General features: G+C 49.1%; 1 protein-coding gene across 13 annotated transcripts in view; it reads left to right on the top strand.

Moving 5' to 3' along the window:
• Nucleotides 1–12,767, top strand: part of LOC144281984 (BEN domain-containing protein 5) — a 1,369,676-nt gene that overhangs the window by 1,231,705 nt on the left and 125,204 nt on the right. For all 13 annotated transcript variants that reach the window (XM_077845011.1, XM_077845003.1, XM_077845014.1 and 10 more), the window contains one exon: nucleotides 11,742–11,831. In XM_077845011.1, coding sequence (XP_077701137.1) covers nucleotides 11,742–11,831 — 90 coding nt within the window. The remainder of the gene's footprint in view (nucleotides 1–11,741; nucleotides 11,832–12,767) is intronic.

The raw sequence follows: 12,767 nt of genomic DNA on the forward strand, positions 1-12,767 counted from the left end.
TCAGGCAGACAAACGAATGCCAGGGGGAGTTGAACAGGATAAGGCTTCTGCCCTCCAGCTCAGCCACCAGGGAGGACAGGCGGGGACGGGAAGCAAAGGAAAGTCCTACCATGCAGGTGGGCCATCCCTGGAACAGGGCAGGGGCGAGGAGGGGAAAGAGCAGAGGGTGCCCCCGACCCCACTGCCTGGCGGGGCCGAGGGCTCCCCAGGGCCAGGGGGTGACGGGGAGCCTGAGCAACACTTGCTGAATGTCCAAGAATAGCAAACGTTGAGGTGAGGCCTTATCACGTGACAAGGACTATTCCTGGTGCTTTGTTTTAACTCCTCCAGGCCTCACAGCTACCCAGAAACACGGTGATGATGGTGTGATTCCCCTGTTTGGGTGAGGAGACCGAGGCACCCAGCCGGGACCTGGCCTTCCCAGGACCACATGGCCTTCCCTAAGGGCCCCCCGGCTCTGGGAGTGGTGGAGAAGCCCCACAGCCCTAATGTGCATCCCCCAGGGATCCGGCCTGTCCTCACCAGTCCCCGGCTGTTTGACCTCAGATAATCAGTGGACCTCGGCCACATCTCCAGTCCTATTCTGAAGGCCCTCCCCTTCCCCAGCGCGCACCCCTCCATCCCCGTCAGCTGTATCTGTCACGCAGTCCGCATGTATGTCTGCCGGGTGCCACCTTAGACCTGGGCCCACAGCCCTTAGTAAGATCAAGCTCCTGTGGTCATGGGGCTACTGTGCACATGGGAAGCAGAGACCTATGTGGTGAGGAGCCAGACCCGTAGAGGCCAGGGGAGCCCCCCAGATGGGGCAGAGAAGTTGGAAAGAACCCCCATGGGATGGAGTGGGTGGGCAGGTGAGGGAGGGGTGAGAAGGAGGGTGGGGGGAGCAGGGGACAAGCAGGCCAGAGTCAGCAGCTTGGGTTCACTTCTAGTGGACGAGAGCTGCTCTAGGACCAGACCTGAAGCAGGAGAGTGGGGTCCCTGCCCGAGAAGGGATTACAGGCCCCAGGAGAGGATGGGAGGGGGCGCTGCTGTTCAGATGATACAGATGGGGGACTGAGCTTGAGTGGTGGCAATAGCACTCTCCTCCCCGTGACAGCCCAAGTGCTTCCTACACTGTGCGGGCGCAGGCTCGTGGGAGTTCATCTGTCATGATTGCCCTCATCTCCCCCTCATCACCCACCCTTCCTTGCCTCCCTTGGCTGTTGTCACTCTGCAGTGTGTGTAACCACATCATGGGTGAGCCATGGGTGAGTTTGTTTTCTCAGAGTCCAGAACAATCCAGCTTCCCTGGCTCATCTGAAGATGTTGTGTTGAGAGAGAGAGAGAAAAAAAAATCACACTCTTTAATAGAAATACTTTTCCTTCATTAAATGAAATCTCCAAAGCCCAGTAGCATTTTCGGTGCTTATATAAAGATGCCAGTGGGGATTTGAGATTGAGAGTGGTATTTTTATACAAGTCAATGAAGATCTCAATAGGAAAGAAAGAACACTCTTCAAATCTGAATTCCTCCAGCATTGGGCAAGATGGATCTTCAGCTCTGGGCATGGATCACATTACTCCCTGCCCTACCAGGAAACTCTTTTCCTGAAGCTACTTTGAGCACTCATAAATAGTGGTTCTCTGTTTGAGGAAATTGTATTAATAGTGTCTTTCCAAGCCTGCAAACCATTCACCTTGAATTTCTCTTCGTACCTCAATTCTGATGACTTTGTACAGAAACTCGGGAGTTTGTAGGAGTTTAAGCCAGAAGCAGATGTGTGTACGGGCCTGCACTCCTGTACACCCACAGTGGCGTCTTTCATCGGGTGTAACTCAGGAATGAGGCTTCCTTTGGGGGGGTGTCAGAAGAAAGACCGGTCTCAGGGGATAGAAGCAGATAGAAATTCCACCTGTGACTCTTGCTTGTTGGGTGGCCCTGGGCAAGGCACTTCACCTCAGATGTCTTGTCTGTGGTAGGAGGAAAATGAGACAGTTCTCCCCAGGTCCAGCGAGACCTGGATCATACTGTGTGAAAAGTACCTGGCACACAGAAACTGCTCAAAACACATTCCTTTTTAACCACTTCTCACCTGACTATTGTTTAAAAATCTGCTAGAATCATCAGTTTCATAGCAATTATTCTGGCTATCTCCTGCTAAGTAACACCCACCGCCACACACATCCGGTGCTTACGATGACCACGGTCTTGCATTTTGCAGACAACCTGCAGTCCCTGGGCTCCTTTTTGCTCCGTGCTATACGGGCCTTCAGCTGAGCTAACAGCTCAATTTTTTTCTTGCATTCCATATCTGGGAATATCCAACAGCTAATTCTACAGAAGGAAAAACAGAGATGAGAGTGGGCCTAGGAAGGGGACCGTTTGGAACTATGTAGCAAGCTAAGGAAATCTCTTTTCTATTTTTTTTTTAATTTTTAAAAGATTTTTATCTATTTATTCATGAGAGACACAGAGAGGCAGAGACACAGGCAGAGGGAGAAGCAGGCTTCCTGCAGGGAGCCCAATGCGGGATTCGAACCCAGGACCCCAGGATCACAACCTGAGCCGAAGGCAGACGCCCAACTGCTGAGCCACCCAGGCGTCCCAGGAAATCTCTATTCTGAGCACCACCACCGTGTCAGGTCCTGTGAGGGGAGAAAACACTGAAAGGCACTAGCTCCTGAGTTGCTGAGAGCGCCAGGCGGCGATGGGAGGGCTGGAGGGAGCGAATCTGTGGGCTCCTCAGGACACAGCCTGTGCGTTCGGGAGTGCTCCCCCCCTACCCCCCTTCCTGCCCCTTCAGCTCCTTCCTCTGGGCACGGGATTGTCCCCTCAGTGGCTTCGCCTGGCAGCCAGCAGGTGCTCCCGCAGCCTTCCGCAGCCGGCCCGCGAGCTGAACTCTCGCCTTCGCGCTGGAAAAATCCATTACCGACAAGTCATTTGTCAAAGCCAACTGTTTAGCTGCTTTAATTTACATATTTATCAAGTTTGATTAGAATGTATTGTCTTCGACTTTCATCCCAGCTTTCACCTCTTCTCGCCCTCTTTTCCTGGGGAAACTGTTTTTGTTGTCCTTGTTGCAAAAGGGCACCACGTAATTCAATTTGCATTTGCTAATAAGCTGAAACCGGATGTGGTGAGGAATTTCTGGAGGCTCAGAGAGATAAAAGGCAGAGCCCGTGTTGGGGAAAGCCTGGGCACTGGTTCTAGCCCCCAAAGCTCATTCTACCAAAGAGCAACGAGGGCTCTACAACTAGGCCAGGAGCATTTATCAAGCACCTTCTGTGTGCGATGTCCTGGGAATGCAAATAGTGAAAAATACAAAGTCATGGAGTCTACTGACCTCAGTGTCTGCATCTGTAAAATCAGGTAGTTGGACCAAGTGACCTCTAAGTGTCTGTAAGTTACCATTTTAAAAAATTGATTTATTCTTTTTTGGGCGGGGAGGGGGTGCAGAGGGAGAGGGAGAAAAGTCTCAAGCCAGCTTCCTGCTGAGTGTGGAATCTGATGCGGGCAGGACTTGACGCTGGACTTGGGGCTCAATATGGGGCTCAATGTCACGTCCCTGAGCCGAAACCAAGAGTTGGACGCTTAACTGACTGAGCCACCCAGGCGCCCCTGTTAGTTACCATCCTTTGAACACAGGCCATGTGCGTCAGGTCAGGTGCATAGACCCAGTGCATTACCTCAGTTCATTCTTACAAGATCCCTTGTCAGAATCATGATCCTCATTTTGCAGAGGAAGAAATGAATGATCTCGGAGCTCAATGCCATGTGCAGCAGAGCTTGGCTTTACCCCTCCTGTTTGACTCTAGAATTTAAGTTTAAATTCAAACTGCCATACCAGGCTTGAGCTCTCTTCTCCATAGTCTTTGAGCTCCTGGACAGCGTCTGGTTCATCTCCATGTCCTCAGGGGCCAGCCCCAAGTTTGGCATTTGGTCAGTGTTAGGACGTACATATATAGAATTGCATTAAAAAAGAAAAAGATCCTTGGCCTTCCTGTTTTGGGGGCCTCGGGTGGGCCCTGTTCTCCTCAGCTACTTCAGCCAAAGGCTGGTGTAGCAGATACTGCGCACCACCCGACTCCCCTTCAGGACCAAGCCTCTCACTTTCCGTGAGTGGCGGTGGCTGACATCTCACATCTGATTTCCTTCCAGAAACTTACCCTCAGCCAAGGGAAGCTGCCTTGCCTGAGGTTACAGCCCTGCCCTGGAGGCAGCCCGCATCCAGTAAGCAGTCAATGCAAGACCCAGAGGCAGCCCCATTACCTCCTAGAACAACCGTGGAGGGCCCTCCTGGCCTGGAGCTCCCCATGGGATCCATTCAAGTCCCCACAGAGATGGTCCCAATCCCACATAACTCCCACCTCTCACAAGTGTCCCGGAGAGCAGTTCACAGTAAAGCTCCCGCGGGGAATCTCAGTCTCCCTTCTGTTTCCCAGTAGACCCCACCTCAGCAGGAATTCAGAGAGGGCAGCTCCAGTTCTGACTCTCTGGAGGTGCTGGGAGGGTGGTGGGATCAAGACAGATGGCAGCAGGAAGGTCCCTCCTGCCGCCCCCCTATTCCCAAAGCTTGCAAGTGTACCTCCTCCAGGGCCTGGAGTGCCAGCCCCAAGCAAGGAGGCTCTATAAACTTCCTAGCCCAGCAGGGGCGACCGGGTGGAGCGCTGTCATGGTGACCATCAAGGTGACAACTGGCCCTCACATTCTGTATTTAGGCCCCTAGCTCTTCGGCTTTCCTTCACTCCCCTGTCAGGCACCCACCAGGCCGTTTCCAGGTGCCAGTCGAAGGGACATTGCTGAAGGCAGCCCTGTGTCACGAGAGGAGGCTGTGTGGACAGAGTCCCATGCCCTGGATTCCCGACCTGGCTCAACCAATCTCTAGCCCTGTGGGCTGGGGGCAAGTCACTTGTCCTTTCTGGGCCTCTCCCTTCATCTTCACAGTGAGGATGTTCTATCAGTGACCCCCCCACCCCAGGCTCTGTAGTTCTGATGGTCTCTGTGAGCCTCCTGTGAGTCAGAGGCCTTCTGACTGCTTTTTAAAGCCAAAAGAGTGGTTTTAATATGCTCTAGACATAGGAGGTGATCCAGAGAGGCTCCTTTTCCCAAAGGCCTGAAATTCCAGAAATAACGTTTCACTTCTCATCAGGAGCGCTTCTCTGTCATGAGCTCCATCCTCTCTCTCAACAGTAATCCCTGTTCTCATCTTCCATCTCATCGAGGGTAGAGATTCAGTCCCAGCCCTGGAGCAGGCATGAGTCTATCACGCAATTACGAGAGTTTAGGCTGCGGGAGAGCTGCACGAAGCTGAGGGAATGTGACCCAGAGGGCCGAGGGTCTAGGGGGTGGAAGGACTGACAGGTTGCCCACACCACGTTTTCTTACCAAGGCCCCGAGGCCCGGAAGAGCAGCTCCTGGCATTGGGCAGGACCGATCCAAGTTGTGGCTTTTGGTCCTGCCTCTGCGAGGTAGCACCTGACTTAAGACCTGCTGAGGGATCCAGATGAACTCTGCGAGGTCAGAGGCAGGAGGGGGAAGGCACTGTGATCTTGGAGGGATCTGGGAAGACTTTTCGGAGGAGTTGGGGAAAAGATAGAAAGTCTAAGAGATATAAAGTTTCCTTGGGAAGATAGTGACAAGGCCAATCTGAATAAGGTGAAATATTCTTATAGAGGCTTATAAAATATTCAAACCAGGGGCTATTTTGCCTCCAAGAAGACATTGGACATTTAGTGATGTGTGAAGCTATTTTTGATAGTCACAAGTGGGGAGAGGCGTGCTCCTGGCATCTAGTGGGCAGGGACTAGAGACGCACTGTACAGTGCACAGCACAGGGCCCCACACAAGGAGTTGCCCTGCTGAAAATGTTCATAGCGCTGAGAAACCCTATTCTTGTGGTTTTTCTCTCAATAAATGGGACCTGCTATTATAGGCAAAGCCATAGGGTAGGGACTTAAAGTCTCTTGCTTGAGGTTTATCTTGTGAGCTAGGGATTATTATTCTCATCTCACAGGGAACCGAGGCTCAGAATGTGTATGTAATTTCCTGGAGGCCTCATGGACCATAATCTGTGGGGCCTGGATGTGAGCCCTGGTCCATCTGCTTGGGAAGCCAGAGGCCGGGACCCCCTCAGGGGACAGAAGAAACACAGGGACCAGTGGCTTTCTCAGTGTCCTGCATCCAACCCTCCCCTCCTGTTGGATCCACCCTCGTCAGCTTGGCTTCATCAGGTCCTCTCTCTACCCAGATGCATTCACGGGTTCTCCAGGGCCTCCAAGAAAGCCCCGGCGATGCCTCCTAAACACCACTTTCTCATAAATGTATGTACAAGACAATTCTGCTCTTTGAGGGCGTTCTCACTATCATCCCCAGCTCCTGTTCCCTCATCATGGTCAGTATCAACAGTGGAGCGATATCCTCACCTGCCCCTCCAACGTGCCATATTCTATTCTAGAAGGAAGTCAAAAGGGTTGTGCTGAGGAGATCAAATATAGCACAACACGAACACCAGGGGTGGCCCAGAACAAGTCCTGGATACAGCATAGTGCCCACTCTCGCTCCTCAAAGGAGGCACATCTGAGCAGAGTCTGGAAGACTGAGTAGGAGCAAGCCGGACAGACAGACGAGTGGGGGCTGGCGTGCCAGGTGGCGTGGAGGTCCGGGAGACCATTCGTGCTTACGCCGCTGCCCGGAGGTGGCCGAGGCTGGGGAAGGGGCCCGAGGGATGAGCGGCCACCAGCCCCGACAGATGAGGGGAGCCACACAGAGGAGGCTGCGCTGGCCTGGAGGACAGGGTCGGAGCTGGGAGAGTGGGATGCTCCCATATGGCTGCAGGAAGAGCACTTCGGTGTGGCCAGAGCCAAAGAATGGAGGCAAGGACGTGCCAGCATGGGGAGACCAGTGACAAGGCCGCTCTAGTCCTGGGTGGGCCCTCGGGCACAGGCAGCTAACCGTGGATTTCTATTTCTGCACCTTAGCAGTTGCGTGGACCCGCCTGGGCCCTGGAGTGTTAGAGAAAACAAGGCAGCCGGCCTGGTTTGGAAACCAGTAGGAAGGTATTTTCTTGACTTTATGATGGCCTTCTGGGACCATGAAGTCTAGAAAATGACAAAGGCTTGCATTCGGGGTGGGGGGGGGGAATCTTTTTCCTGTTGTAACATTGCACATTCCCCTCCCAGCTCGCACCCCTCCCTCCTCCACACTCACTCCCTGTGACAAGTTGTTGTCAGAATTACTGTCAGGGATAGGGACAGGGATATAGATAGGGAACCTGAACTGGCCATGTGAACTTCTGGGAGACTTTTGTCCTCAGAGGGCCCAGCTAGTGCTCTCTGGGGCTTCTTGGCATCTTGTAGCAGCTCCAACCACAGGTCCACTCATAACTGACCTGATCGATTAAGGCTCTCCTTCCACATTGACACCACGGTTATGGCCCTGGTCTTACTCAGGTTGGGGCATCAGGAGGTAAGATGCAGAATTTCTTTAGCCATCTCCAGGGGGATTATTTGTCTCTGGCTGCCTGACAACTTACTCTAGAACTCAGCGTCTTAGAAAACCAACTTACAATCTCCCAGTTTCTGTGGGCCTGGAGTGCAGGAGCAACTCCTCTGGGCGGCTCTCTCAGGAGGTTGGAGGAAGGCAGGGGGCCAGGGCTGCAGTCGCCTGGAACAGGAGGGTACCCTTCCAAGCGTGCTCACGTGGCTTGGCTGGCCTCTGTTCCTGGTACTTTGGTTCCTCACCAGATGGGCCTCTCCACAGGCTACCTGAGTGTCCCATTGTAGCAGCTGGATTCCTCAGTGCAGGCGATGAAAGAGAGAGAGACAGCAACCAAGATGAAAGCCACAGTCTTTTTATAACCTAATCTCAAAAAAATAACATGCCTCCACCCCCAAGGTATTCTATTTGCTAGAGCAAGCCTGTCTGTCCAGCCCACAGCGAAGGGAAGTGGGTTCCTCTCCACCGAGGAGGAGATTCACAAAGATTTTGTGGATGTGTTTTTGAAACCACCCCATGGACTTTATTTAATCTCCAACACGTGTTAAGAGCATACATTCGAGATTCATAAAGACCTGGGGTTTCATCCAGGCCCCACAGGCTACTTATACATGAGTTCACTCATCACCTTTCTAGACCTCAATTTCCTATTCTGTAAAATGAGGGTAGGAATAGTAGACGTTACATTGGGTCACTATGAAAATTAACTAAGGTCACACGTGTAAAGTGCCTGACACAGAGTAAGTACTGAATAAATAGTACTTGGTTGCTGTTGTAACTGGCCACCATTTTTGTCCTCCTTCCCCAGAAGCAGAGTGGTGTGGGATTCAAGGAGACAGGTGAGTCAGGCTGCTGCCCCGGTGGGGCCTTTGCCAACCCTGGGCTGTGAGAACTAAGACAAGTCACTTAATGTCTCTTGGCCTTGCTTTTCTGTAAAATGAAGATAATAATGGGTAACAACTGGCTACCCAATAGGTGTTTGATAAATATTTTAGAACTAAGGAAAGAGTGGACGATAGAGGGATATGACAGCCAAGGGGTGTGTGTGTATGCATGCACGTGCATGCACATGTGTGTTGTGATGCTACACAAAGCACATTGGGCTTCAAACACCTGTCAACTGAGGGCCTGGTGTGGCTATCCCATCCCCAGTGAGCGTGTCCTTGTACCCTTGAGCGTGTCACCCTCAATGAACCTTCAGTTTCATCACCTCTTGCGGGTTGTTTTGGTCTCATTGTTCAGCTGCTTTCCACTCTGGCTTTGTTCAAGCATACTTCCTCCATCATCCCCGCTGCCTCCTCCAAGAATATGTTTAATTGGCTTTGCACGAGTCTGGAGATTCGGTGACAGAAGGGAGGGGGTGTCCCGTGTCACACCACCTCAGAGCTGCTACATTACCTTAAATTGATTTTGCAAATGAAAGCTAAAAGCTAAGCAAAGGCGACCCATCCATTTTGCCTAAAGATGATTATAATGCTCTTTTACGGCCTCCTAAATGACAAAGCAATTTGTTACCTGCCTGCATCAACATTTGCTTATATTAGCACCCGAGATGCTTGATTTTTATTAGCCCCATGTTATCATTTTATGAAGACGCAGGGGCTCAGTAAAATTAGTGTGCAAATAGAATGCCCATTTTGCATTTCTCCGTGGTCAGCAGAAATGCTGAATGCAATTGAGTTGATACCAGGTCAGGGGAGACATCCATAAAGGTAGCGTTCACTGAGGGCCTTGGTAATGCTATTTATCATTTCTGGACTGCTGGGATAGATGGGGTCAGTGTTAGTGTTTTTTAAAAGGGCTTGGTGGCATTTCATTTTTTGTTTTGTAAGTGAAAAAAACAACATAAATATGAAGGCAGTGGCTCAACTTCAAAGCAGAAAGGGATGGAGCCGAACTCTCCTGTGTACATCGTAGGCGGAAATGCAGCAGACTCGTGATCTGATATTGTTGCTGGTCGATCCAGGAGGAGACAGGCTAGGGAGAGGGGTCCTAGGCGGAGAGCCAGGTGACCTTGGGCATGTCCCTTCCTTTTGTGAACCTCACCTATAAAATGGGGTTGATACTGTCCACTTCACGGAGGTATAATGAAGACTAAATAAGATAAGCCATGATCTATATGAATCTTTTTTAATTCAATACCAATTCCCGAGCACCTATGCCACAGGGTCCTGGAAATGGCCTTAAAAAGAACCATGAAAATTGCAGCTTCTCCCTGGAGGAGCTTATATTCAGTCTAGGAGATATTCAGGTGTCTAACTCCTCTTTTAAACAATAAGCTTCTCTCTCCCTTTCTTCTTAAAGCACCTAGCACAGAGCTGAATGCAGGGTGAGTTCTTAAGAATGTATTTTGGGAGAAAAAAGAGGAATTCATTTTGGCTCCATTGTACTTCTTGCTGCCTCTCAGCACCTAGTCTTAGGGAAGCAGGAACCTCAATACTCGTCACCCCAATAGACCAAGCAAGTCCCAAGCCTTTAGAGTCAGACTTAATAAAGTTAATACATTTTTTTTATTTTAGTCTCTGACATTGGTGCTTCGATTGTTAAGATCATAAACCACATTCAAAATAACCTGTCCCTAGCATTTCAGAAGCAAAAAGCCTGTTAATTATTTCTACCTCCCCACTCCCTCCAGGTCATCCTCTAACATAGACGATATTCTTTAACCCAACTTCTCTCAGTGGTGATTTCTGAATGTCCTTCAGATCATGGGTCTGTTCTGGGTCAATCCAGCCTTCCTCTGCCAGGAACTAAGTACCCTCCTGCCCATTCCTTCTGGGAATGTTACTCTTGACCACTGCTTTTGTCTAATAATCTCTTTGCACCATAGCTGAACTTTATTATACGAATGAGACTTCTGTAGAAACAGTAAGAGCTCGGGCTCTGATTTTGGACCATATTTTCCTACTTCTTTGCATGTCTAATGATTTTTATTGGATACTGGAGATTGTGAATTGCGCATCGTTGAGTGTCTGGATTTTGTTGCCTTTCCTTAAAGAGAGTTGCACTTTATATGGCAGACAGTGAAGCTTCTTTTGTCCAGTTTGATACTTGCATGATTTTAAAATTTTGTTAGTATGAATCTAGAGTAGCTTAGCCCCACCACTAAGACATGGCCCTTCTGGGTTCTCTCCTGAATGCCCTGAATGATCAGTGAGGACTACCACTTTGGTGGTGGGAATTCCAATGATTCTGGGCCCTGTGTGAGCCCTGACAGCTGTACAGTTCACAGTTCCCTGGTCATTTTCTCATGACACATCATGGAGATTCACCCTTTTAGGTGCCATGCACATCTTGGGACCCTGTAAACACTCTTGAGGAGTCATGACATTGGTGGGATTCTTTTTCCATAGAGCTCCATCTGCTCTGAAATGTATAGAATTTCCCCCCAGCTACGACCTGCTATAGACTCTGAAGTTTAATCTCAGTGAGATTTCCATGTTCTGCTAAGGATACCCTCTCTGCTCTTTGGTCTGGAATGGGCCTCCAGGCAAAGAGCCCAGGCAGTCAGAGGGCACACTTCATTTGTGTCCCTTTTTTTTTCATATATTAATCCTGCACTGCCTCCTATCTGAGAACAGTCGTTTTGTATGTTTGTCCAATTTTTTAGTTGTTTAAGTTGAAAGAGAAATCTGGTCCCTGTTACTTCGTCAAAGCCAAACGAGGGCTTGGGTTCTCATCTCAGCTTGACCCACACCTATTAGCTGTGTGACTTTGAACTTTCTGCCTCTGTCAAAGGAATGTGCATGTTTCTGTAGAACTATAAATAATGTATAGAATATGCCTGATACAAAAGGTACTGATTAAATGGCAGCTGCTACTATGACTAATGGAAACAGCTACTTCCTTTCCTCCATTATTTACTGAGTGTTTCCTGTGTGGTAGGCAATATGTAAGCTAACAAGCTTTAATCACTAGTACTCTCTACATCTATAGATTAGCAAATCAAAACTCAGAGAGGATCCCCAACTTGCCTTGGGTCACAGCCAGTGGATCTGGATTGGTCTTCACTGATACGACGTCTTCAGATGATTGTAATATTAACATGATCAATTGTACCAACAGGAATGTAGTCTTTTACTATTGGGTTGTCCGGGACATAGTTTAATTAGTCAGCAATGGCTGGGCCTTGATGATTCTAACCCATTGAGTTAAGGAATGAATGTAAAGCATTCCGTCTGTTCCCTGCGCCTCTCTCCCACATACCAACTCCCAGTCTCAGCTTTCCGTGTCCTCCTGAGCAATCTCTTTGTATGTTCTCTTACAGACAACCTTCGGGAAGGGGCAGAGAAGAAGGTGGTATTCATCACAGGACGAGTCCACCCAGGGGAAACACCCTCTTCATTTGTGTGCCAAGGTGAGTGACAAAATCCCATGGGCATCCTGTGCCTACCCCCATATCCAGCTGGAGCACTGTGATGGCCTCAGGGACAGTGTGGTCATGAGCAGAGTCCTTATTGTGGATGCACATTTACTTCATTTTTAAAGAGGTTACACCTGATTTCCATGAGTATTTCTTTCAATAAATGTTTACTAACTGCATGTGTGTGTGGAGGGGTGGATGGTTGGATGGATGAATGGATGGTTGGATGGGTGGATGGATGGATGGATGGATGGATGGATAGGTAGGCCTGAGTGGAGTTCTCTTGTATGTGCTATGTTGAGGATGAGCCATACAGCGTCATCCACACTTCCTAGCATGATTTTTCTTGTCTCTAGTGGTTTACAAAAGTAAGAAATCTGGCCCTAGGCCAGTGTGTATGTTGGTAGGTGTGTGATATAGTGGGGAGATAAGGATTAGAAGCTATCTATTCACTCATTTATTCAGTCATTCACTTAACAAATAACTTTAGAAACACCTACTGTGAGCCAGGAAACAGGCCTTGTGTCAGACAACCAGAGGTAAATAAGACATAATTTTTTCATCTCAAATGTATCTCTCTATAATTGCTTTTCATTTATTATTAAGTATTTAATCCATGTAAAATATACGTTTAATCAACAACATATATATGCATACATATATATTCAATTAATGAGCAATATAGGTATATTCAATAAATAACTATAAATAATAATTTAATGAATTGGTGCTCACCAACTTCAGAAGCAGAATATTATCCATTCCTTTTAAGCTCGTTATCCTCCCTTCTACCTTTGTCCTCCCACAGAGAGCTGTAAGTTTGGATTTCATCGTCTTTCTCAATAGTTTTGCCATCCGCGTCAGCATTCGAACAGTCTAGGGCTTCGTTCTGCATGTCTTTGAACTTCTTATAGTTGGGAAACTATTATT

This window comes from Canis aureus, chromosome 13 (genome assembly GCF_053574225.1).
Source record: "Canis aureus isolate CA01 chromosome 13, VMU_Caureus_v.1.0, whole genome shotgun sequence".
NCBI classification, from domain to species: domain Eukaryota; kingdom Metazoa; phylum Chordata; class Mammalia; order Carnivora; family Canidae; genus Canis; species Canis aureus.